Consider the following 26,030-nt stretch of genomic DNA (forward strand, 5'->3'; position numbering starts at 1 on the left):
AATATGGAATACTCACAGGTCAGGTAAAGAAGCCAACAAACTGAGTCAAGTAATGAATAACTTGGGTGTATGTGTCTAATTTTAAAAAACAATTCCCAGTCAATCTACCCAACAATTAATAAGCCCATATGTAATAAATTCATAGTTCATACTGTTTTATAACACTGAAGGCATAAAGGATGTGGAGGTCTGTTGGGCATGGATCTTGAACTGGAGGAAGATTAATGGCCATATATCTGAACAAAGTTCAAGAGAGCAAAACTTTGACATTGTTGTCTTCACTGGTGGCCAATAGTAAATATCTTTTAATTTTCTACAGGTTGAGTCTGCCTTATCCAGAATCCTGAAATCCAAAATACTCCAAAATCCAAAATTGTCCACATGGCTGGCTGAGAGAGTGACACCTTTGCTTTCTGATGGTTCAGTGTACAGAACAAACTGCAAATCCCAGGACAGCACAGGATGGAGCCATGACAATTAAAGCAGTGTCAAACTGCATTAATTCTCCAGTGTGACAGCCACTTTAAACTGTAACATTTTCCTCTACTTTGAAGTGTGAAAGAGTGGGGCACAATAGCTTTAAATAAGTAAACAAACAAAAGCAAAGACATATTCATACTTGTTATCTACTAGGCTGCCATGGGACGGGGACGCCGGTACTCTATTGTGAGAGTGTCTGTGTTTCCATTTTCATCACTAATCAGGACTTCTGCATAGGGAGAACAGCAGTCGGACCTATAAATTGGGACAAATACATGAGACAGATAAACAAAAGGATCAAGTGGAAGAAGGAAAGTTTTGATGAGCACCAGACATAAGCACCATGAAAACCTGGGATAAGAGGAAGCAATGAAGCTAAAATAGAGGAGTTGGGATTCAGGGGGCATGACCTGATTTTTGTTGTTGTTGTGTGCCTTCAAGTGGTTTCCAACTGATGGCAATCTTAAAGCAAGCCTATCATGGGGTTTTCTTGGCAAGATCTGTTCAGGGGAGGTTTGCCATTGCCTTTCCCTGAGCCTCACAGGATGTGACTTGCGCAGTGTTGACAAAACCAGGGCCTCATTCCCTCTTACAAATAAATCAGTGTGCGATCCAAATCGATGGATCGATTTGACATTGGATCGTGGTTCACACTACATTTGCCCCAATCGCATTTTCTTGCTGCAAAATGAAATAAAATATCCCACTTGTGGTTCACACAGATGAATGAATCGATTCAAAATGGACCCGCTCCAGCCAGCCAATGGGCAAATTTAAATCAATTCCGATCCACATCTGGTTCACACTTGTGCAGAACCGATTTATCCAAAAAGACATGGAAAAAATCAGCATCAAAAAGATGCTGGTTTATGGGTCTATGCTCCCCCCCTCTCCGATTCACTTCAGTGAATTGATTCAAGTGGGAACCAGGGTCATTTAAACTAGTTCAAACTGATTTGTGATCTGATTTAAAAGGTAGTGGGAATCAGGCCTAGCAAGGGTTTTTGCAAAGCTATGCATTTTTGCTGATTGGTATTGCTGAGCAGATACTAAACTCAAGAGGGAGCTGTTTGTTAATCTTAGCTGAAGAAGCAAGGAGTAGTAGCACCTGAAGCAGTTACTTACAGTGTTTTTTCAGAGGTATTGATATTACACTCACCTCTTCATATCCACGGTTTTTTTAATCCATGGATTCATGCATCCATAGCCTGAAAATGTTTTTAAAATATATGAATTCCAAAAGGCAAACCTTGATGTTGCCATTTTATATAAGGAACACCAATTTACCATGCCTTTGTATTCAATGGGACTTGAGCATCCACGGATTTTGGTATCCATGGAGGGTCCTGGAACTAAATCCCAGTGGATACCAAGGGCCCACTGTATATTAGTGGTGCCAATGAAAAGTTTGGACCACTAAAATAGTATAAATACCTTGCACAAACCACTGTGAGTAACTGCTTCAAAGTGCTATGCCTCGTTCCTAATGAAAAATATGGCTTAAATACCCTAAGGGCACCAGATCCTAACTGATCTTGGAAGCTAAGCAGAACCAGCTCTGTACTTGGATGGGAGACCACCAGAGGAAGGAAGTTTCCTAAGAAAACCCTATGAAATTTGTGGGGTAGACATACATTGACATGTGACCTGGAGGGACACACACACACACTCATCTCTATATATTGTTTTTCCTTTTAAAACATGTGCTATTTAAAGTACCACAATCATCCAGCAAGAGATAGATTCACCACCTGAGGAATATTTTCAGTACCTCAAAGCACTAGTTAACACATACAATTTGGTTTCAGTTAACTTTTTCTAACTTAGCACAGGGCATTTGTATCCCCTTTAACTTCATCCTCCTGCCCTATACCCTACCCAGCATGCATTTCGTATTTATTTGTATTTGTTAAATTGTATTTCAGAGTTACAGGAATACAATTTTGTTAAAAAAAAAAAAGACAAAAAAGTGGGGAAAATAGTAAAACAACAACAACAGGCTGACTGGGAATAGTGAGGGGGAGGAGGAGGCAAGGGAGAAAGGAAGAGACTGATGCCACATGACTACCCAATATTGGGACTGCTGTAGACTGTCATTTTTGCACCTGTGAGGTGACAGTGAGATTGGCCACTTATCGACAGTGAAAAGATGCCCTCTAACAATGTTTCAGAGGCACAGAGGCAATAGGTTGGTGGCAACATCGTGCAATAGTTATTACCAAGGACAATATCCTCTTGCTAAAATTGCTATTTAATAGCAATAGCAATAGCAAGTACATTTTTGTACTGCTTATCAGTACACTAGCACTCTCTAAGTGGTTTACAATGTGTAAACCAATTGCCCCCCAAAAGCTGGGTACTCATTTCAGCGACCTATGGAAGGATGCAAGGCTGAGTGGACCTTGGAGTCCCTGGGATTGAATTCACCACCTTGTGGCTGTGAATGGCTGCAGTGCTGGCATTCAACCACTCCGCCACCAGGCATTAAAATCAGCATGTGATAAAATCCTTAGGGGCTTGACAGATGGCCTCAAAGGAGTGGCTTTCCACCGCTCCTTTCAGCACTGAATCAGGGCCTCAGCAACTGCACACTGTGCCCCAATCCAGAGCTTTGCTGGCTCTAACAAGAACGGCAAAATGCTGCTCCTTTTAGAGCTAGCAAAAAGCCGGCTTTTGTGCATTTCTTTGGCACAGAGTCTATAAATGCTGTGCCAAAGGAGCGCAGTGGTGCCCCCTGCCATGCGGTTGGGCACGCAGCATGATGCCGGCATCAGGGCAGAGTCAGGGCATGCAGCATGCAGTCGCCACATCCACACTATACCCTGATGCCAGCATTTCTAGCCAGTCTGTTTTGCCCCTTAGTTTCTTATTTTCTTTCATAACTTTTCCCCTTTCCCACTGATTGTGAACCAGGAGTACTAGAGAATCCAAAAGTTCACATCACTTTTGCCAAAATTTATTAGGACCCTTGTAGTGGATCCTAATAAAAAGTATTACCAACTAATGCTTTAAAAAAAACTTCTTCAGCCAGATTTCTTGAAAATGGCAGGTATACATACACATAGTGACAGATAAGATCCTTGTTGTCGCCGGTCTCTCGGGGGCTGCACGACAGACCAGAGGGGTTAGTATTGACTCGGACAGTGACAGCACTCTGAGCATCCTTAGCAGAAAATCTCATGAACCAGTTGTGCCCAGAACAGAGGGGCTTTTTCTGAAGTTTGCTTACACAAGGCATGTAAAAGTCTAGAAGCTTGTAGACTGGCGGGACCTCATCCGTTTCCTGTTGGATTCAACCAACATTGGTGACTTAGCAATACCCATGAGTAGTAAATATCAGTAAATATCACAAAAGATATCAGTAAATATCACAACCAATATAAGACATATGAAAGCGACTTGGGGAGATTAATTTTACATGCTAGTAAATTCAGCTTGCTTTGGGGAAAGTGTGACCCTCTGAGCTGCTTTTGTGGGTCCACTTAGTTCCTCCCTAATACGTTTTTAAAAACTGCAATGAATTTTTGGACCCAAATTCCCACAGCAGGCGTGGGAGGCAATTTTGCCACATTTTAGTCCAGATGAAGCCTTTCCCAACAAGAAGTGGCATAGAAATCAAAAAGGCATCTCCTAGGCCCAAGATGTTCCAGAGATAACCAAAAACAAACTGATTTCCTCTTTCACGATTTCTCGGGTGCATTTGGAGTATGAACAGACAAAATTTTAAAATTACTTTCGCTGGGATACAGCAGGAGCACAGTCCTCTAATCCCTGACAGTTGCCTGCCCCAATATAAAGAGATGTTTCTGGAACTACCCTGTCCAAGCGAGGCTGAAAAACCTGCTGATCTCCAGATCTTTCTGGATTCTGGCTCCTTTCAGCCTTAGCAAGCATGGACAATGGTCAAGGATGATAGGAGCTAGAGTCCCAAAGCACCTGAAGGCTACAGGTTTCCCATCCCTGTCCTAAAGGCTGATCCGAGTATATGAAGAGGCACTGGGGCTCTCATGGATCAACATTCTATACCATGTTTGATGCAACTTGCTCTGAACAGGAAAAGAGAGCCCTATGCTGGCTGAGATAATTACAGTATTTGAAATTATGTGAAGAGGTATCTTTCTTGGCTGCCACTATGGGTTAGTCTACATTTGTCAGAATACAATGGGCAGCCCCTGTACTATTTGGGCCCCCAATCCCCCCTGAACCCCTCCTTACAGATAAAACCATTAATTATTTCCATTGGTTTTCAACAGAAGTGCCCTGCATGTTTTTGGGTGGCTGCTTTCCCATGCGGGCCCTGTGAGCCAGCCATCATGGCCATCTGTCGGGGATGTTTTGTTTGAGATTTCCTGCATGGCAGGGGGTTGGACTGGATGGCCCTTGTGATCTCTTCCAACTCTATGCTTCTATGTGGGCACAAGATGCCCTGAGGTCAGAATGAGGCACCCAGTGACTTGTGCTCACAGAATGTGGAAAATCCAGAGCAAAAGGTGTTCTTATTGCAGCGCAAGGGGTGAAAACCATGATTTGGGTCCAAGTGTTGTGAAAATAGCCCAGACCTGATTCAGAGTTTTGGGTCTATGTAATGTAAACAGCATGCAGAGAGAGAGCAGCAATGTTGGACCCTGAATGGGCTCTCTAGAGGCCACAGGGCATCCCCCTCAGGAGTGGTCTGGATGGGCGGGTGGCTGGGGGGAGGAAAGGCAAGGTGGCTCACCCCCACACACCAGGTGATGACATTCTCAGCAATGACACTGGGTGGTATGGCAAGCTTAGGGTTTGAAATACCCTAACGACACCAGGTCCTGGCTGATCTCTAAGCAGGTTCAGCTGTGGTTAGTACTTGGATGGGGACCACTAATCAATACCAGATCCCATAGGCTATGTTTCAGAGGAAATAACTGTGGAAGGACAACATCTGAGTTGTCCTTGCCTAAGAAAACTTTATGAAATTCATGGGGTTACCATAAGTTGACAGGTGACCTGAAGGCATGCATGCACAGACACACACAAACATGGCAACCCTAGTTACATAGCTATTAGGAGACTGTTTTCTATGGGGAAATGAAAGAAAGAATCTTTAACTGATCAGTAGGTATTTGTAGCAACTACAGCAGGTCAGACTCACCAGGGCTGTCTCAGGGATGACAGTGATGGGCAGCTTCAGGTAGTTCTGGGCTGTAGAGCTGTTTGCAGCGAACGTTGCAATACTGGAAAAACATGTAAAGGTTTATTATGAACAGAGTGTGTGCATCCTCAGGTGGGATGTGTGTGGAGGGGGCATCTGTTGTACCAGGCATACCCAGTATACCCATTCTGCTCCCCCTAGCAACCCAGTTCAGACATGATGTGTTATCCCGTCCCACTAATGTTTTTTGTCCTAATCCACCAGATCCTAATTTCCTTCCTGTAAGATCCTAAAGTCCTGGTATGAACTCCTACTACATTCTTTCAAGCATCTCTGCCAAATATTTTGTTTCCATCAAAATAACCTAAAGGCTTCATGGGACTGCTTCTCATATAGTGAACCCTCAATTCTGGGGTAGCATTATTGTCTCTTATGTGGAGTGGCGCACAGTGTCATGGCGCCCTGGGGGTGTGTGTCATCTGGATGTGATGCCCCGACTCCACCCCCAAGCCGGCCTTCCAGGCTAGTCTGTACAGGGCAAAAGCGTCAGGAAAATAAAATTCGACAGTACAGGTACAAAACCCAGGATTTGCAAGTTTTTTAAAAACCCATCTGGTTTCTACCTTGGTTTCTACTATTCTGGCAATACAGTACAATCTTACCTGGAAGCAAAGCTGCTGTTTTCTCCAGATGCCATGAAATTTGCCGTGAGGGTGATATTTTCTCCTGGATTTAAGAAGCTTCCTGTTGGCTTGAAACTCCTTAGGAGACTCAGGTCATCCCAGACCTTGAAAGTGAATGAAGCTGCTGGCCCATCATTCACCACCAGGACAGAGAGCTCCAAGGTCTCTCCGGGTGACATTGTCCCTGGGAAGAAGAGTGTGTTCACAAGGTTAGCAGCTATTTCTCAAGTCATGGCTTAAGGAAATAGGTGTTTGGGATTTTTTGGATTACAAGACCCAGGATCCCCCAGCCAGTATGAGGATGCTGGAAATGGTTGTTCCAAAAGTAATTTTTGAAATATGTGCTCTGAGATGGAGTACAAGTGTATACATAAGTTGAGCAAAATGGGGAATGAACCTTCACGTATTAACAGTAATCTGCACTGTAAATATGCATGGATTTTCATGACATCCACAGGAAAAAAAAGAGCGATACATCTCTCAGTGCTCAGAGATGGTAGTTTTTCTTTTCTTTTTTATTATTTTGGAAAAAGCCCAACGTGTTTCAGCCTATGTATATATTTCAACGGCCTTCTCCAAGGGCTACATAAATACAAAAACATAATTGTCAAATTAAAAATTGAAAGGACAACACATAATGATTTAATAATACCTACGTAAAAATGCAGTCAGGTTGAGTCTCCCTTTCCTGCAATTCCAAAACCCGAAAAATACCAACATCCATGACTTTTTTCATGAGTGGCTGTTGTATGGATCTTTGCTTTCTGATGGTTCAGTGTACACAAACTTTGTTTCATGCATAAAATTATTACAAATATTGTGTAAAATTACCTTCAGACTATGTATATAAAATACATATGAAACATAAGTGATTTTTTTCTTTAGGCCTGGGTCCCAAATCCAAGATATCTCATTATGTACATATATGCAAATACAAGTATTCCAAAATAATAATTAAAAATCCCAAATCCAAACCTTTTCTGGTCCTAAGCATTTTGGATAAAGGAGACTCAATCTGTAATACATTTTAATTTTGATATACTGCATAAAGCCTGTTCACACGAATATCAAATTTAACTGCAGAAATTTCTGGAGCTGAAAATCTGATTGATGTCAAAACAGAGTGAAAGGAAGTCAAGATTAAGAAAAATTGAGGAAGCTGAAATGGGTAGAGTTGTTCTTTGCAGCTTACCATTTTGGTCTGGCAATGACATGATCTGTACCGACTCTGTACTGATGGGTTCAGCACTGACTCGTGAAAAAGGATGATGTCCTGGAGAATGGCCTTCCACAATCAGCAAGGTAGTCTGGAAGGTGAAGGAAAACTGAAATTCAGCTGAAGACTTCTTACACTGTTGCTATGTGGCTTGATGCATATGTAAACTTAGAGAGAAAGATTCTGGCCAAGACCTCTGGAAAGGAACAGTGGTGACTGGCAGCTTTCAGGTCAACTTTAGGTCCTAGACCAGACTTTAAAGGAGGTGCCGAATTCTATCCTCCGAAACAAGTTCCTTCCACACTTTGGATGACTCTAGGGCCTCATTCCTACTACATTTTAAACTGGATCCAATTCGATTTGAACCGCTTCAAATGACCCTGGTTCCCACTTAATCCGATTCGCTTAAGCGATTCCGAGAGAAGGGCCATGCTCCAGACCGATTTAACCCATGTCTTTTTGACGCCAATTTTTCTGTTTCCTTTTTGATAAATCGATTCCACGCAAGTGTGACCCACAAGTGGATTGGAATCAATTCAAATTTCCCCTTTGGCCGGCTGGAACCGAATAATTTTGAATTGATTCATTCGTGAACAGGAACCACAAGTGGGTTATTTTGATGCCAGAAAATGACAGAAAATGCGATCGGGGCAAGTGTAATGTAAACCACGACCCGATGTGGAATCGATCCATCGATTCGGATCACACACTGATTTATCTGTAAGTGGGAATGAGGCCCCCGAGTGCATTCCAGTCACCACTATTGGAGCCCATTCACACTAGGCAATTACACTGCAATTATTCCATGTTAACTGCCATGGTCCCATCTGATGGAATCCTGGGATTTGCAGTTTGAGGCACTGGAACTCCCTGGTTAAATGCCCCTCCCTACATGCCATAGGATGGAACCATGGCAATTAAGGTGGAATATCATGATATAATTGTGCAGTGTGAATAGGTCCTCAGAATTGAATAGCTAAGAGGTAAATGGATAGCAACCCTGAAGAGCCACTGCCAATCACTGTAGAATTAGGGGTGGGCAAGTGGTTGCCCCTAAAATTTTGCATTACAGCTTCAATCATCCTTGGCAAGTGGCCATTCTAGCTGGAGCTGAGGGGGGTTAGAAATCAATCATGCTTAAAGGACCACAGGCTGTTCACCCTTGGTGACAACAATACTGAGCTGATCAGTGGACCCATGATCTGGTTTATTTTATTTTATTTTATTTAACACATATAAATCACACTATTGGACTACTAGTGCTTCCAAGGAAGGCTGCAACACAAGTTCCCCCCCTCCGACAATCCGTATAATGAAAACACACTGAAATTACAATGGCAATGACAAGAATTAACAACCAGAGCAACACAAGCAATTTGTAGTGGCTACATACAACAGCATTCGTTGTTGCTGTGTGCCTTCAAGTTGTTTCCAGCATATGGTGATCATGAGGTTTCTTTTGCATGATTTGCTGAGAGAGGCGTTGCCTCTGCCTTTCTCTTGCGGCTGAGAGAGTGTGATTTGCCCAAGGTCACCCAGTGGGTTCCCTTGGATGAATAGAGATTCTGATCTCCCAGAGTCCAACACCCAGACCACTAGACCACACTGGCTCCATATAAAGTTAAGACAATATAAATGAATCTTGGCAACTAAAACCTAAAAGAGAGAGAGAAGAGGGTCTCTTAAGGAGAGGCATTTCACTGCTCTCTCTCTCTCCCTCCCCCCCCTCTCTCTCTCTCTCTCTCTCTGTGTGTGTATGATAGCTTTCCAATGAAGGAGAGTGCCACTGAGGATGGAGCAAGCTTGTTTTCTGCTGCTCCAGAGACCAAGGCATGGAGAAATGGATTCAAACATCGGTAGTAATAAACAAACTACAGTTAAAACCATTCCCCCCCCCCCCCCCAAAATATGTAACATAAGGACTAAATTTGAAAACAGCATGAAAATATCGTGTTCTGCATGCCCTTCCTTTCACCAATGAAAACCAGCCATTCATGGTGGCTGGTGGCTTCCCTGTCAGAAGGGCTGTGAATCCATTCTGGGTTTTAATATGAACTTTAAAGGATCTAACTGACATGCTGAATCTGTTTTGGAGCCAGAATTCAGAACCTTGAACAGCTGAAAATTTTAGATTAAAGTCAGTGTGGAGGCACCTGCCTCACTGATGTGAAAATCCTAGCAGCCATTGGGGATTATCAGATGTTCTTGTCCCGTCATTTTCCTGTCCTTGTCCCATCCTTTCCATGTGATTGCGGGAAGGACTTTCAGATGATGTTGCACTGATCCTGTCATTGTCCCATCTGGGAATTGGGAGTGACAGTGATCACGCAAAAGCTTTCAAAGGACGTTGTGCTGATTCTGTCATTGCCCCGTCAATGAAGTGGAATTGTCCTGTCCTTGTTCTTCATTTTGCATTAATGAAAGAACCCGTTAATACAATTCCACTTCAGTGACAGGTTTATGACAGGATAAGCATGACATGTGAGAATGTCTTTCGTGCAATCGCTGTTATGGATGGGATAAAGACAGGCTTCTCTCCCATCCTCCATTGGATAATCTCCACTGAGTTTCACTCCTTGGCTGATAGGATACTTATGCCTACCTTCCTAGTAGAAAGACAATTATCTCCAGAAATACAAGCAACACTTTTGCTACACCCCTAGTTACTAGTAATCAAGAGATACCTACCGGAGCATGCAAAGAAATGGGAGCTACGGCCAAGAGGTTGCCAAAAGCATCAAAGGTTTGGTTCAAAGCGACAGAGCCAATGGGATCCCCCTGTCCAGTAGTGTAGGCCAGGCGCTGGACCTCGGTACCTTTGGCATCCCCCATCAGCTTCATGGAGAAAGTGTAGTTTGCACCTGAGAAAGATGCCAGAAGTCAGAAGAGCAACCATGGAATCTTTCAGCTATCCTTCCCTATCTATCTCTGCCTACTGTACTGAGTTCTGTTTTTCTGAGCATAATGTTTAGCTCCGGAGCACATGACTATGGTCTGTGCTTTGGGGCCCTTTCACAATACACAGTTACAGTGCTATGATTCTCCTTTAGCTGCCATGATGACTTTCTATGGAATCCTGGGACTTGTAGTTTTGTGAGGTACCAGCACTCTTTGGCAGAGAAAGGTAAAGATGTTGTAAAACTACAAATGCCAGGATTCCACAGGATGAAGCTATAGCACTTAAAGTGGTGTCAAGCTACAGTATTTTTACAGTGTAGATGCACCTTTACTTGTTGGCTCAAAAAAGATATCAGTATGCATTAAATTGCATATTTTTAAGGAATATATTTGAGAATAGCGCCTGTGACTGCTTCTCTAAAGTTACAACTTGCAAACATGGTTAGCCAAGAAGGGAACATTAATAATTGTATGCAGAAATGCCTATATTAATGGTGTGTGTGTGAACAAACCACCCAGAACTATATTATATTACAGAACTGCATGCAGAAAATTTGCATAGCCAACTTTCATACAAAAATAGGGCACAGTAGGAGAATTTTTCTCAAAATGCATATTTATTTGCCTGCAGATGTTTTTCAAAGGGAAAACTGATGTGGACATGTGATGAAATGAATACGGCAGAATCAAAAAATGAGAAATAAAGCAAACCAAATACTGACAGATTCACTCATCCATTCATAAAACCAACTTCCCTTTCCTATTTTGGAGTTGCTTTTTCCAATGAAAAACTTCTTTATATGTGTTTTTCCACCACAGCTTGGAAGGGTTAGTTTTTTTCTACAACTTCTAGAATTCCCCTGCCACAGGTCACACTGGCTGGAGGATGCAGGAGCCATAGTGTAGTAATTTTTCTAAACTCTGGGATGTGTAATTCTTCTTTCAGTGTAAGAGAAATACTCCAGAGAATGCTTACCTTTCACAGGCCTTCCTTGGACTGGGAGCACATACTCTTTCTGCTTTTGCATAATCTGATAGGAGAAGTCAAGCAAGCTCTTGCCTCCTATTTCCACCTCATAGGCACCACTGGGAGAGACTGTCACACTCCACGAACCCCTCTCATGGACAGGAGACACCTTCACAACCTTGTGCTTGGGTGTGTTGATCACCATCTCAGTGAATGTTGATGGGGTCCCTGTCGCAGGATGACATAAAAATGAACAGAAATCAGAGCCAGACGTGTTAATCTGTAATATCAGTATGCAATCAGTATGCAGTATCAGTATGCAGTATGTACAGACAGGCCAAAATAAAGCTGCTTTGGATCACTTTGGAGGTATGCTGTTTAAATGATGCATGCGTCCTAAGAGACTAGATGCCACCCCAAAGCCACGCTCCAGTCCTAAGGACTGGAGTGCAGCTTCTGGCCTCTTAAGATGCATGTGTCATTTAAACAGCATACCTCCAAAGTGATTTTATTTTGGTCTGTCTGTATGTGCCCTAAGTGAGCAAAAGAAGTTGTGGCATAAACTTTTGTAATCTTTATCTACTTCCTCATATGTGTGTAGATCAAGTCTAGCAAAGCTTGTGCTACAACTTTTTTTTGCTCATTTCATCTCAAAGGTGCTTTGCACAAAAGTGGACAGAGATACAGGGAGGAATATAGGCTCAGATGACAAATGACCCAAGAGTTGTTCTTTCCCACACTGTCCATTGGCAGCAAAGCCCAATCTTTTGTCTTTTGCATCGCAGACATCCCTACCTGAAGGCTGCAACACAGTCATGCTGAATCCAGTGGATCTTAAGCTCTTGACCGAGACAGTAATTTCTGTGAGAGTCTCATCCACAGGGAAGGAGAACTGTGCCCCGTTCAGTCGAATATGGGCCACCTTCACAGGGGCAGCATTCAGGGAAAGCTCCATTATTCCCAGGATCTGGGACAGCTCACTTTTGGTGGTCATCACATAGTAGCCACCAGAATAAGCTGCTAGTTCTTCGTAGAGATTAGCATAAGTTTTTCCAAAGGCTTCTCTTTCTTCCTCAGCCATGCCTGTGGAGATTAATAAATTGTTTACAAGTCTGATTAAGGATTATATGAAGGCTGACTATATTTCCTTGAGACAAAAAACGGGACATTGGGATGTCAAAACAGGATGGGGTTATGTAATATTTCATGCTCACAAAAAAGTAAAGCAATAACAAAAGGGTTGTTACATGAACCTATTGAGCTAACAATTCTTCTTCAGTGGCAAACTCATACAAAAATTTAGATAGACGTAGAGGGGGACTGTATTTCACCGCAATCATACCATGGATATTTCTCCAATGAAGTAATCTTATGCAGCAAATTTTGGTCTTTCAACATCTTATCATAAAACATCTCACAGTCCATGACACAATTTTTTTTGACAATTTCAAACCATCTTCACAACATAGCAGAACATTTTTTCTTGAAAATGGGAAAAATTGACATTTATATTAAAACGACAGGATGGTCTGGAAATATGAAAAAAAATAGTACCATCCTGTTTAAAATGTTATGTATGATCAGCCTAAGTAAAGGGCAATGTTTCTTCCATTATCTACCATCCTGCCCCTGTTCAGTAACAAGAGATTTAGAACTCCACTCATTCCCCTCCATTATGATCTTCCTGGCGTCTTTGCCCAGATTTACTTACTTCTCCGTCTGCGGCTGGAACAGTATCCAGTGAGGGCATAGTTCAACTCAGACCCAGAGGAATCTATCAGGACTTTGATCTCATCTTTCAGCCATTTATCTTTAGCACCAGCATCAGTAAAGGTGAAGATCTTTGACCTGGAGAAGGGAGAAAGGATCTTTTGGAATGGAAGATACTTCAGTGGGCTAATGCGCTCTGCAGAACGGTGGTCAATAGAAGCAAAAATGGGAACATTATTTTGAAGGGGAGGATATAATTTGTGACTTTCTGCCTAGAGGATTCTGGGTGCTATAGTCCCAAAGAGTGACTTTTCCAGGTTCTGGGTTGGGGTGTGATGTGGGTGAGGGCAAGGATGGAGGATAGTTTGGACTATAATTCCCACAATCTCTTCATGATGGTTGGGACTTCTAGGAGTTGTACTTAAAACATCTGGAGGTTCAGAAGCTTCCCAGCCCTGGGATGGAGTGACAGAGAAGTGGGGTTGAATGTGGAATAGCTCCGTTGCATCTGAGCTATGCATTAAAAGAAACACAGGAGGGTCTCAAAAGGAAAACTACAGTCATCCCTCCACATTTGCGGCTTTGACTTTTACAGATTTTATTTCAGGTTTTTCCACTTTCACAGGGGTCTTGTACACCAAACAAACTCGTGGAAAATCATACAATGTACCAAATATAATATTAAAAATGAACAGAAAAGTAACTAAAGTACACACAGGAAATAGCTACTAATAATATAATGAACTAAAATTACACAAACCAAAAAATATCAAAAAAGTAACTACCAATTATATAACCATATAAAAAATGCCTTCAAAATTCAAGTATTGTGTATGTGTGTTTGTGAATAACAAAATGTCTATTTTAGGGGAATTTCACACCAATATGCATTCCTGAAAATAAACAAATACAAAAATATATAATTTAGGGGAAATGGTATGCAAAAGTAAAATGTAAAAGTTTGATGGTTTCAAAAGTGCAGGGTAATGCAGAAACTAGATGGAATGGATTGGAGGAAGAAACAGGATGTTGGACTTGATAGGTCTTAGTTTTGATCCAACTGGGCTTACTGTGTTATTCTTAGAAGGAAAGGCTGAGACAACAAAGAATAACAAGGGATAAAAGTGAGCAAATACAGTCACACATAAACGAAAACCAAATAGTGACACGTTATTGTTGGCGAATAACATTGGCGAGTTAAGAGCCACTTCACTGAGGGATGTTTTGAGGAAAGGACTAAGAGGTGCTACGTGTGGGTAGAAATGGAAAGAATATCTGAAAATACTTTAAAATTTTGTTTCTTGAGTATCAGAAAACCTAATAAGAAGAATCTTGGACTGATGAGAATCTTTGTTGTTGTTGTTGTCGTTGTAGTTGTTGTGTGCCTTCATGTCAATTCTGACTTATGGCAACTCTAAGGCAAACCTATTACAGGGTTTTCGTGGCAGAATTTGTTCAGAAAGGTTATTAACCTTGCCTTCCTCTGAGGTTGAGAGAGTGTGACTTGCCCAAGGTCACCCAGTGCGTTTCCATGGCCGATAAGGGACTCAAATCCTGGTCTCCCAGTCTCCTAGTCCAATACTCCAACCATGTTGGCTCTCAGAATCATAGTAGTTCAAAACTTATTCTGTGCAAAATTAACACATTTTTTGCACAGAAAATAACATATCTATGCAGAAATATGATTTTCTGGGCAGAAAAACACTGCTTCCTGTGCAAAATGAAACCACATGAAGATTTTGTATAGAATAAAGTGTAAATAGCCTTTTAAAATGTTATTCTTTTTGGGGGGGGATGGGGACCTGTTCAGAAAGGGAATGGCTAAAATTGTTTGTTGCTTCCTTTGAGAATGAAATTATGAAGAATTTCTTCCCTATGTATGGATGATCTAAGAGGAAATTCTCGAGTTAAGATTTGGGTTTTTTGCCACTGGCCATTGTGGGGGCCACATGGGGAATTCTGGGAGAGACTATCCAAAAAAGGATCTTTTCCAAGCTATGGAAATTCTACATATATCTGACAGTGAAAGAGAAGACACAAAGCAAATTTAAGAAACAAGGGGGCTGTCCACACTGCAGAAATAATCCAGTTTGACACCATGGCTCAATGCTATGGAGTTCTGGGAACTGTAGTTTCGTGAGACATTTAACCTTCTCTGTCAGAAAGCTCTGGTACCACAATAAAGTACAATCCCCAGAATTTCCCAGCATTGAGCCATGAAAGTTAAAGTGGTGCCAAATTGGATTATTTCTGCAATGCAGCTGCAGCCAAGAAGTGATTTGTGGAATCTAAAGTGAAAAGGTAGGATAGAAAGAGTGAATGAAATGGGAAGAGATATGTTGGGATGTAAGGGGAGAAAGCAAATATGGGAATCAGTTCTACCTTGGCAAACTCTCTTGTAGTGCCAGTTTCAAGCCAGTTAATGACATCTCTGGGCAATCGCCACCCCCAGTAGCTCTGAGTTTAGAGATATAGGACTCAAATTCATCCACATTCTGGGTCTTCAGGACTGGGCCAACATCTGCCAGGAAAAATAGGGGCAAGAGAGACTGATGAATGAAGACATGAAGGATTGCTACTAATGGCTGAAAATACAGACATACTATAAAGCAAATATCAGTATGCGAGGAGATCTTGTTGCACATTTGAGACTAACGGAGCAAAGATGTTGTGGCACAAGTTTCCGTAGTCTTGGGCTACTTCCTCAAATGCATGGAGTGAACCAGTAACCAAGAAGGACCTTTATAATCAGATTATATGAGCAGCCATAGAACTACAAAACTTGTGGGTATGGTGATAAGGTGACAGGTTTAGTATTAACTATGATTGTTGAGGGACAAATGCAGGAGGAAAGATGCTGCCTAAGGCCAGGGAGCTGTATTGTAATTCAGCTGTTTGCAGTTTTTTGGTTCAAGGACCCCTATCCTGAAGTCAAAGATGGAATGGTCAGGAAGACTGAATGTTCTGCAACAGGTTTTTGTGTATTCCCATTCCCAATATCTGATTTATGTCCATTTATCCTTTGGCACAGAGACTGGACTGTTTGCCCAAGATAGAGTGCTGAAGGATATTGTTGGCAGAGGATGGCATATATCACATTAGATTAGTGGTCCCCAAACTGTGCTTTAAGAGATTTTGGACTTCAGCTCCCAGAAGCCTCAGACATGTTGACCAACAGTCTGAGATTCTGGGAGCTGAAGTCCAAAATGCCTTAAAGAGCACTGTTTGGGGACAAGTACATTAGAGGATGAGCAAGTGAAAACATTGCTAATAATTTGTTTATTTTTCTGGTTTTGTTTCTTTCCTTCACCAGGGGCCTTGGAATCTGACAACTGTTAAAAATAAAACAAAAAATTAAAATGCAATAAATAAAAAAATAGAGAGGATAAGACTGACACAGTTTGCATAAATCTATATGAGCCAATTCAAATAAGTGTGTGCAAATAACAGTGTGGGCTCATCTATGGGCCTATGCCCATAGCCAAGATCTTGTTTTAATATATGCATTGTACAATACTGAAAAATAAAATTACTATTAATAAGCCACAGCATAGTGACTTGTAATAAAGATTGGTTCTTAAAGAACCCTCTCTGCAGAGAACAAGAACGTAATAATAAGGCACATTTAAGTGACAAATATCAAAAGCTGTATAATTATTGAAAAAGAGACAGTTATAGATGCTACAGAGAATCAGCTTCTACTTAAAGGGACAGTTGCGCTGGCAATGCTCAGTGCAATATAAATATTAACACTGAACTATTTGAATTTATATGGGTTTTGAATAATAAATAATAAAACAGTGCCACAAATGAGGAAAAAAAATGTTGACTAGCAAGTCATACACTCAGCTCTCAGAAAACTCTATGACAGGTGCACCTTAGTGTTGCTATAAGTCAGAAAGGACTTGATGGCACATGACAACAAAGAATAATTTCTTTACAGTGTTATCCAGTGAAATGAAACATTAACTTTCCATTTTAGCTGTTCTATTTTACACTGATTTAATTTTTCTTCTGTCTTCGTTGCTACTGGCTTGTGTTTTTTAACTCTTAAAATACAGAGTTCTTAAAATATACAAGCAGACAGGTTGGCAATAACAAGGTTATTGGCTTCCCCATAAAGAATGAGTGAACAAAGGATGGCAATTTCAGACTACATGTAAGTGCAGAACCACACTTTCTGTCTCACCTGGATCATTGAAGGGCACAAGGATGTAGTTAAATGGTGCATCAGGAGATCCAGAATATTCTCGGAGGATTTCAATGCAGGTGGTTTTGACCTGTTGGATATCATCTGACATACTGCCAGTTGTGTCTATTGCAAAGGTGAGGGAATAACCTTCCAAGCTGAAAAACTTCTGGAAGGTATCATGTCCAATGTGGCTTAGGAGGCCGGATCCTGTGCAAATAGTCAACAAAACAAGGATATTGTACTGTAAGGTACTGCATCTTAGGCTGATGTGACTAGAATTTGTCTATTTTGTTTTACTGGAAAAAGAACAAAAGCTTGAAATGCATGATCAGTTTTTGCAGATTTGTGAAAGTCAATTTAAAAAAGAAAACAAGGGACTAAATTTGGCAGCAGGAATCAAAAAATGTATTTTTGTCCCCTAAGAGTAATGAGGAAAAATGAGAAAATATTACGTACTTGTTAGATGAAAAAAGTAAAAAAAAAAAATACTAGTCATTGTTTATTTTGCAAAAGGAACACTGCACCACTGTTATCTCAAAATGCAACATGTCATGGGTAGAGTCATTATATTATTATTATTATTATTATTATTATTATTATTATTAATTATTATTATTATTTCTTGCCCGCTTCCCTCCCTGGATCAAGGTGGGCAACAACAACGGCCCAACAAATACATAAGATCAGCTAAAAACACAACACTAATTAAAAACAATCTCCATTTAAAACAAACAAACAGCCTCATTTATATACTGCTTCATACTGAACTAACAGTGTCTGAGTGGTTTACAACTGTAAGCTAACTGCTCCCAACAATCTGGGTTCTCATTTTAGTGACTTTGGAAGGATGAAAGCCTGAATCAAGCCTGAGCCCTTTCTCTGGTATTGAACTTGCAACCTTATGGTTTTGAGTGAGTGGCTGCAGTACAGGCATTTAACCACTGCGCCACTAGACACATGCATATGAAATAATCCACATTTAAAAATTCATCATTTAAAATTCACAATTTCAAAAATCATCTGGATAGGCCTACTGGAAGAGAATGGTCTTTACTGCTCTTTTAAATTCAGACAGTATATTCAGCTGTGGACTCTCTTCCGTCAGGTTATTCCACAGACTAAGGGTGGCTGAAGAAAATGTCCTCTGGCTGGCAGTTGCCAGCCTAGTTCTGCTTGACTGAGGTAAATGTCTCCTAGAGTGTATGGGGTGGATTATATGGGAGCAAGTGATTCCGAAAGTAACCTGGACTGAAATCATGTAGGGCTTTAATGGTAATAACCAATAAATGGTTAGTGGCAAGCTGAGTTTCCTCCACTGCCTTCAGAATTGCCCTAATTGTTTCATGAAGAAGACAGAATTCAGTAGAGCCATTCTGATATGCAGTGACCAAAGGCAGGTTTCTGTAACAAGGCATCAATCCCACCCCTCCACCCTGGTTGCCAAGGGTTCAGGTTGGGGACTTACCTTCTCCTACGAAGAAGTCTCTTGTGGCTTGTATGGCTAATTCAGCTGCTTGCTTGTGTAACCGATAGTGTGGGGAGAGTCGAGGATCTGAAGTCTCTTTGTTGATGCCACCCGTGGGAGGAAAATTCTGGGTGACATCATTTCTACCACCGTGTCCACATTTGCCTGCAGAAAAAATATGAGCATGAGATGATGATGATGATGATGATATTTTTATCTCACCTTTCTCCCAAAATTGGTACTAAAAAGAAGCTTACAATTGAAAAGAGAACAATACAGCTAAACACATACAGAAAAGTCAACATGAAAATGAAATTAGGCTATTCACAATACAGGTTCAGTCTCTTATGTTCAATAAAGTAGGGAATATGTAGGAATCATAAAGCCTGAGGGCAGGGAAATGTCTAATTAACAAACTATAAGCCGCCCTGATAGCCTTGGCTGAAGAGTGGGGTAGAAATAAATATTATTATTATTGTTGTTGTTGTTGTTGTTGTTGTTATTATTCCTGACTTAACAGGCAGCAGTTGCTGTGACAAACAGGACTATGTTCTCCTGTCAAATCGGATGCAACAGCCCGATGTTTCCAGCCACCCTCATTTGCAACAGGGCTCCTGTCACACCGGAGATTGCTTGTGGAAGGGGTGTGTAGAAATTTCACTCTCTTGTGTGCCAGTCAACAGGATAACAGACCACTATTGCTCATAATGGCTGATGCACAGTAAGTCAGGATTGGCAATGTGGTGGGTAAATTTGGGCTAGGAGACACAGCTGATCTAGAATCTAGAACCCCAGTTTATATCCTCTTAATCCCCATCATCCATGAGTCAGATACAGACTCAGATTGGATGCCTATCAAATATCCACTACAAGTAGACAGACAGACATGTATATATTTCCTAGGGGGTGACAACTGGTCTTACCTTTTGGTTTGGTCCTGCAGGTTGTTGACAACTTGTAGCCACTTGTGAGCATGTCTTTCACTAGAATGTTTTCATTGCATGAATACCAGCCACTAATAAACACAACAGTGAGGGTTTGAGAAAGGGGATTATTATTCCAGGAGTGGATGGTTGCTCACCCCGAATGACATTTTATTTATTTATTTATGTCATTTTTATGCCACCTTTCTCCCAGAAAGGGACCCAAGGTGGCTCACAAATAGAAACATTTTGAAAAACTACCAGAAAAGTTTTAAAACAATTAAAAACTTCAAAATAAAATTTCAGTGGGACCTCAGTATCTGTGGACTCGCCATCTGCGGATTTAAGCGTCCGTGGATGGCAAGCTGCCTGTTGTCCCCAATGGTGGCACTTGCACATGGCTGCACTGCCATTAGGGACAACAGGATATCACCTGTTATTAAAAATGTTGTTAAAATGTTGAGTGGTTAAGTCCCATTATTGCGAGATGAACAAAAATGTTGTTGAGCCCCATTATTGGGAGAAAAATGGGATACAAATAAATAAATAAATAAATCTCCAGATGGCTGACAGCCAACTTAATCCACTGATCAAGATTTTGTCCCTAATTCTGTCTTCAGATCTTAGTTCTATTTGTATTCAGGGAGTGGGGCAACCCCCCCAGACGCTGGACTGAAAATTCAATCTGCCACAGATAACAGAGCCAATGGTGAAAGATTATGGGGGTGGTAGACCAACAATATCTGGAGGTCCTGAGTTGTTCTCTCCTGGTAGAAAACAATTTTAAAAGTATGCTAGTTGAACTGGCATAGCTCCCCCAGAACAGAAGGAATCAGATTTTGACAAGAGAATTGAGGACTATGGCTGCATCCACATTGCAAAAATAATCTGGTTCGACATCACCTTAACAGCCATGGCTAAATGCTACGGAATTGTGGGAATTGTAGTTTGTTGTGGCACCAGTGCTCTCTGAGGCTGACTTTCTCACAAAACTACAGTCCCCAGAATTCCATAGCACTGAGCCATAGCAGCCAAAGTGGTGTCGAGCTGGATTATTTCTGCAGTGAGGATGCAACTTTACACTCCGATAATCCAAACAGCCTTGGTCACATTTCTACCATTTTAATATCAATGAATTGCTGGCACACAAGTCAAAATAGGCATCTGTATTTTCTCAAATTAACCATGTCCTGGTCTTACCTTGACTCTTTGACACAGTTGCTACAAGTTGTCTTAGAAGCTGGAGCTGCGGGAAATGCCCGGCTGGTTGTGTTTACTGTAAGGCACACAGAAAATTGAGGGATTCCATTTTAGACACACTTAGTTCTGAAATCCATCTGATTTCACTGTTTTAGGATGCTTCTGTTATTAAAAATGCACATAAAAATGCAGGACACAGATTTTTAAGAATTAGGCAAATAAAAATACAAATGGCACTTAGTGCACTTCTTTGGCTCCTTTTTGGAAATTTACATTTTTTCAACCTTATCACTTGACAAAAGAAAGCCAAGATGGAGCAGCAGAGAAGTGACTTTCTCCACATCTCTCCGCATGTTGTTGAAGCATTTCTGTTCTGTTCCTGAACAAAATGGTACTAAAAGCATTTCTTTTCTCGTGCTGGAAAAATCTGCTTGGCAAAAGAAATGCTTTTATGACTGTCTCCGTCTGGAAGAAGAATGAAAGTGATACGAAAGCATGTAGAGAGGCAAGGGGAAAGCTGCTTTCTTACCACTCTATCTTGGCTTTCTTTTGTCATGCAATGACACTCGGAGTCTTGAAAGTAACTGGAGAATTCTCTATATAGTCAAGCTCATTCATTGGATCATGGTCAGAGAAGGTTGTAAATGATTAAAAAATAAAAAATATATAACTAGAGTACTTAAAAATTCAAAATGTTTTAAAAAATGTAAGAACCTATCCCTATATTTCCATTATTTCTGTCTTTGGTGCCAAATGTTCTGTTAAACAAGTAATGCCCAGGAAAACATATTTTATGTTAACTGATGTATACTGTACATACTAAACTATAAGTGGACCTCATGTAAGTTGAGGTTAGGTTTTGCAGCCAAAATTATGGATTGTGCCATGCTATGTGGATAGGTAAAACTTGGAGGCTCCTTTAGTGTGTGTATGTGTGCGTGCACAAGAGAGACTCTCATGGAGACTTTTTGTTTCAGTGTTCAGCTTTTGTTTCAGCGAGGTGCGGGACTCTTAAACAAACAGCGATATCAGTCACCCAGGACTCTTTCTGCTTGGCTCAAGAGATAAAGAAACTCTCTCTCCATGGGGAAATCTGAAAGAGCTGCTATCACATCCCCATAGTGACCCATAAATAAAGTGACCTGGGATTTTGGGTTCAATTTTGGGGCATAATTTTTTATAGATGAGTATATACGGTACTTGCAGTTTAGTACAGTAGTAGATATTTGTAATTTGTGGTTTCAGTTGTGTTTTATGTAGATTGATAACCACCCTGAATTCTTAGAACAAAATGTGCCACATGAATCAAATACAATATTGTTACTGTTGTACAAAGCATGTCTTTTTACAATATTAAAAAGTTAAAATATACAAAAGGATCCTTCTCTTTATAGAAGAAGATAGGGAGTCAACCAAGGAAACATGGTGAGGCTCCCTCCTTCTTTTTCGTATTCAGAGTGACTTACGCAGGTATTCATAAGGCTTGCTGTTTCCCATTTCAACCCAGTTGGTGTTGCTGTAGAATTTCTGGAGCACGTGGAGGGCCTTCCCAACGCTTAGGCGAGCTGACTCCAAAGCGGTCGAATTCACAGGTCCTTTCAGGCCAGACAGCACAGAGTCCCTCAGGATTCGGAGTTGACTAATACCTGGGAATTGACAGCATGGAAGAGCTTGTTCATATCAACTTCTCCTGTCATCCCTGACTGTTTAATTTCAAACATGAGAAATGCCAATCCAAGTTTCAGTCTTACAGTAATTTCTTACTCTAGTCCAAGGAGTTTATCACACGAGCCCCGTTCGCACTGCGATTGCACTAGTAAGGGGAACTGGAGATACACATCTTCACAATGGCGCAAATGGGGCCTCACACTCTCTTCCGCACTCCTCCCTAACCTTGCCTCCCTGCCCTATGCCCTACTCAGTGTGCCTTTCAGGTTTTAAAAATAATTTTGTTTTTTAAAAACACAATTCTGAGGGTATGCTAATACAATGGGGAGGGGTGATAAACACCCCTTTGCCATTAGTCCCTCCCCTCCAGAATGCTGCAATTCCAATCTGTCGTTCCCACTTGCTCAACACTATTTGGAATCGCGTTTTTTTTTTCAAAATAACCTCTTTTAAGCTAGTGTCTGAAAAAAATGGTTCTTTTGCCTTTGTCTCATTTCATCATGACAGATTCGATCACATCACAACAGGAACCGGTTTCAAATGGGAATGAGGGTCATTTAATTCGCTCAGCAGTTTGATTATTTTGATAGTGGGAATGGGGCCTGGGAATAGTGAGGAGGAGCAGGGAGACACTGACACTATGGAGTTTATCACACTGGGGCTAATTTTGGCATTAAAGAGAGATTAAGGCGCATTTAAAAATCCCACAAATAAAGCAAAAATGGCAAGTAATTGCATGAATGATTATCATATGCAATTGCACAAATAAAGTGATATCGGAAATGCAATGTCACTGAAATCTCAAAAGTAAAACAATGCACGCGAATGCTTCTTTGTGACCACTTCAATGGCAGGTTTTGTGCAATGTCGTGTGAAATCGTTTCACGTAATTATGAGATTTTTCCAGGATATTCACAGGATAAACTCCCAATCTCTTTCATGTGATAAACTCCTATGTGATTGCCAATACTGGAATTGTCACAAAGAACTTATCACACCTGAGGACTAATGGGAGAGCCACGCATTTGGGAACTTATTGATAGGATTTCGCATCAATTACAAGATATGCTCCAGCCACACTTGGACGGCAAGGCAGTGATAAGATGGAGATGGCGTTGTGCAATAATTATCGCCAAAAGCACTATTTCTGAATTTTACTCAAATCACTGCACCACACTGTCTATTTTCAGTTGTAACATAGGGATTACTGATAAAATCTGACTTCCCCAAACTGGCACACCTTTCAGATGTTCTGGATTGCACCCCTCATCACCCCACCATAGCTAGTAGAGTTTATTCCCTATGTTTCACCAGCATCTGTGGCTCTGTTGGCAAAACGTCAGGATTAAACTCTTCTAGAACATGGTCACATAGCCCGAAAAACCCACAAAAAACTATGAATGTCAGCCATGAAAGCCTTCGACTTACTGTGTGATCTTGGGCAGGTCACACTCTCTCAGCCTCAGGCAAAGGCAAAGGCAAAGGCAAAATCAATTCTGAACAAATCTTGCCAAGCAAACACCATGATAGGGTTGCATGAGAGTTGTCATGAGTTGGAAACAACTTGAAGGCATACAACAACAACAACAACAAAAACAAAAACAGCCCAACCTTTAAATGTACAGAAGCCTTCTCCAGTTTTCATCCTGGCAATCTAGGGCCCTATGATTTTTGCTGCAACAGGAAAAAGTATCTACTTGGATTGGAAATCAAAAAGTCATGTCATCTACTCTAATTCATGACGGTGTTCTTCTTTGCACCTGTCCTCAAGCACCCCTCCATAATCCTGTCCTCAGAAGACCACAGTCCCCTTGAATTCGTCCTTACTTTTTGTAATCTCTTCACAGTAGAAGAAGAAGCTGCTGTCCTCTATGTGGTAGATCTCCACAAGATTATTCCCAGTGGTAATTTCTTGAAGGGCTTTCATGAATCGATTGGGAGAGACATCAGCTGGGGAAGAAAAAAAGGGCGTAGGTCATGCTGTTATTGCTGTGATGGAAACATCTGTGCATGCAAACCTACATTTTTTAAAACTGGATTGACACACAATAATAGGGATCAGAGAACCTTTGTCTCTCCAGATGTTGGATTGCAGCTCCCACAATCCCTTACCACTGGCTATACTGGCTCTTGGGGCTGAGAGATGTGGCTTTCCAGCCACTTCTTGTGGCCCATCAGAGTTTACCTTTCCCTCTTCGCAGTGTAAATATCTGCTAGTGTTGATAAGGGGCACATCTACACTGTAGAAATCATGAAGTCTGACACCACTTTAACTGCCATGGCTCCATCCTACAGAACCCTGGGACACTCTGCACACTCTGACAGAGACGGCTCAAGACCTTGTAAAACTACAAATCCCAGGATTCCATAGGATCGAGCTATAGCACTTAAGGTAGGGTTCAGACTGCAAACTGCATTATTTCTACAGTGTAGATGCACCACAGAATAGGATGAGGGCCTTACAGACACTTACAGCCTCTGAGCAGAGCAGAACAATATTAGCATATCATAGGCACGTTACAGACGCACCGAAGGGGCGTGCTAGGGTTAGGAAGGGGCGTGTTAGGGTTGAGAAGGGGCATCACTTCCTGACGCCCCTTAACCCTAGTATGGACCGAGTCCGTACAAAATGGCGGCGCCCGTCCACTGCTAGCGCCTCACGGCACCACTTCCGGGTCCCAGAAAGAAGCCCCATTTTGGTGCTTCTTTCTGGCTGCGCCCGGGAACCGTGCAGTTTGGCCGCTGCGGTTCCCGGACGCAGCAACCGGCGGCGGCGGCAGACCGCCCATTTTGGGTGGTCTGTAACTCACCATAAAAAAAAGGTTTTAATGAGCTGGTCAGGGAGGGAGGGAGATTGGCAGGTTTTATTTTTGGGTGGAGTATTATAGGAGAAGTTTCATGCTTGGAGACATGATGACTCCCAGTCCGCTAAGAAGGGAGCAATGAGGTCTAGTATGTCTAGTTGCCAGGATTGCATAGTCCCATAAATTGGGATGGGAACAATGAATTTGAGTATGGGGTCTGTGCAGGGCTCTTTGAAGTTCCTCTTCCTGGACTGCAAAAAGTAACTTTTCCAAACTCAAGTCTCTCGATTCTCTTCCCACTCCCTGGAGAAACAGGACCATAGTCCATAACTGGCAAGTGTGTGAGGGGAGGGAGGGGAGGAAGAATAGGCATCTCCAGGAATATAGTGAGGACTAGCTTCATGGAGCTGGGAATGCCCTCACCTTTTGTTCTCTTCTCCTACCTTGGAAATAGGCCTTGAAGAGTCCAGTAGCATTCAGTGGCTTCATATTTTCTAGCTGGCCTGGGGTCATGAGCGGTTTTCCAGGCAGAGGGTTCCTCTCCATGTACCATGCCACGGCTCGTAGCACCCCCATTTCCGTGATGTCAGTATCTGTGAAGTCGCCTGGATCAATCCCACCTGATTCATGGTTGGGACGGAAGCCACTCACAACACTCAGACAGAAAAGCAGAAGGAGATCTCTAGGGAGCAGCAT

At 41.7% G+C, this 26,030-nt stretch overlaps 1 protein-coding gene across 2 annotated transcripts; it reads right to left on the minus strand.

Moving 5' to 3' along the window:
• Positions 1-629: 629 nt before the first annotated feature.
• On the minus strand, positions 630-26,030 carry LOC149320947 (von Willebrand factor A domain-containing protein 7-like). 2 transcript variants are annotated; one of them, XM_089488834.1, is made up of 17 exons: positions 25,778-26,030; positions 24,358-24,480; positions 22,329-22,508; positions 20,863-20,938; positions 19,663-19,754; positions 18,740-18,904; positions 17,272-17,481; positions 15,465-15,603; positions 13,084-13,220; positions 12,168-12,434; positions 11,382-11,600; positions 10,196-10,368; positions 7,484-7,598; positions 6,271-6,475; positions 5,609-5,690; positions 3,540-3,763; positions 630-735 (listed from the first exon to the last, which is right to left on the minus strand). In XM_089488834.1, exons 1-17 carry the CDS (start codon positions 26,028-26,030, stop codon positions 630-632), a joined length of 2,766 nt encoding a protein of 921 aa, XP_089344960.1. The 2 variants fall into 2 exon arrangements, with proteins under 2 accessions (XP_089344960.1, XP_089344950.1); XM_089488824.1 differs by having other exon boundaries at positions 12,168-12,455.

This window comes from Sceloporus occidentalis, unplaced genomic scaffold, assembly GCF_023333645.1.
Source record: "Sceloporus occidentalis isolate IW3139 unplaced genomic scaffold, rSceOcc1.0.p SCAF_1, whole genome shotgun sequence".
Taxonomy (NCBI): Eukaryota; Metazoa; Chordata; class Lepidosauria; order Squamata; family Phrynosomatidae; genus Sceloporus; species Sceloporus occidentalis.

Excerpts from the sequence above, each read along its gene's own strand:
- LOC149320947 (XM_089488824.1), bottom strand. The coding sequence starts at position 26,030 with ATGCTGCTCCCTAGAGATCTCCTTCTGCTTTTCTGTCTGAGTGTTGTG. Across the intron at positions 7,599-10,195 it reads CCATTTCTTTGCATGCTCCG|ACTACCTTGCTGATTGTGGA; the intron begins GTAGGTATCTCT and ends TTCACCTTCCAG. Across the intron at positions 3,764-5,608 it reads TCATCCCTGAGACAGCCCTG|GAAACGGATGAGGTCCCGCC; the intron begins GTGAGTCTGACC and ends TGAATCCAACAG.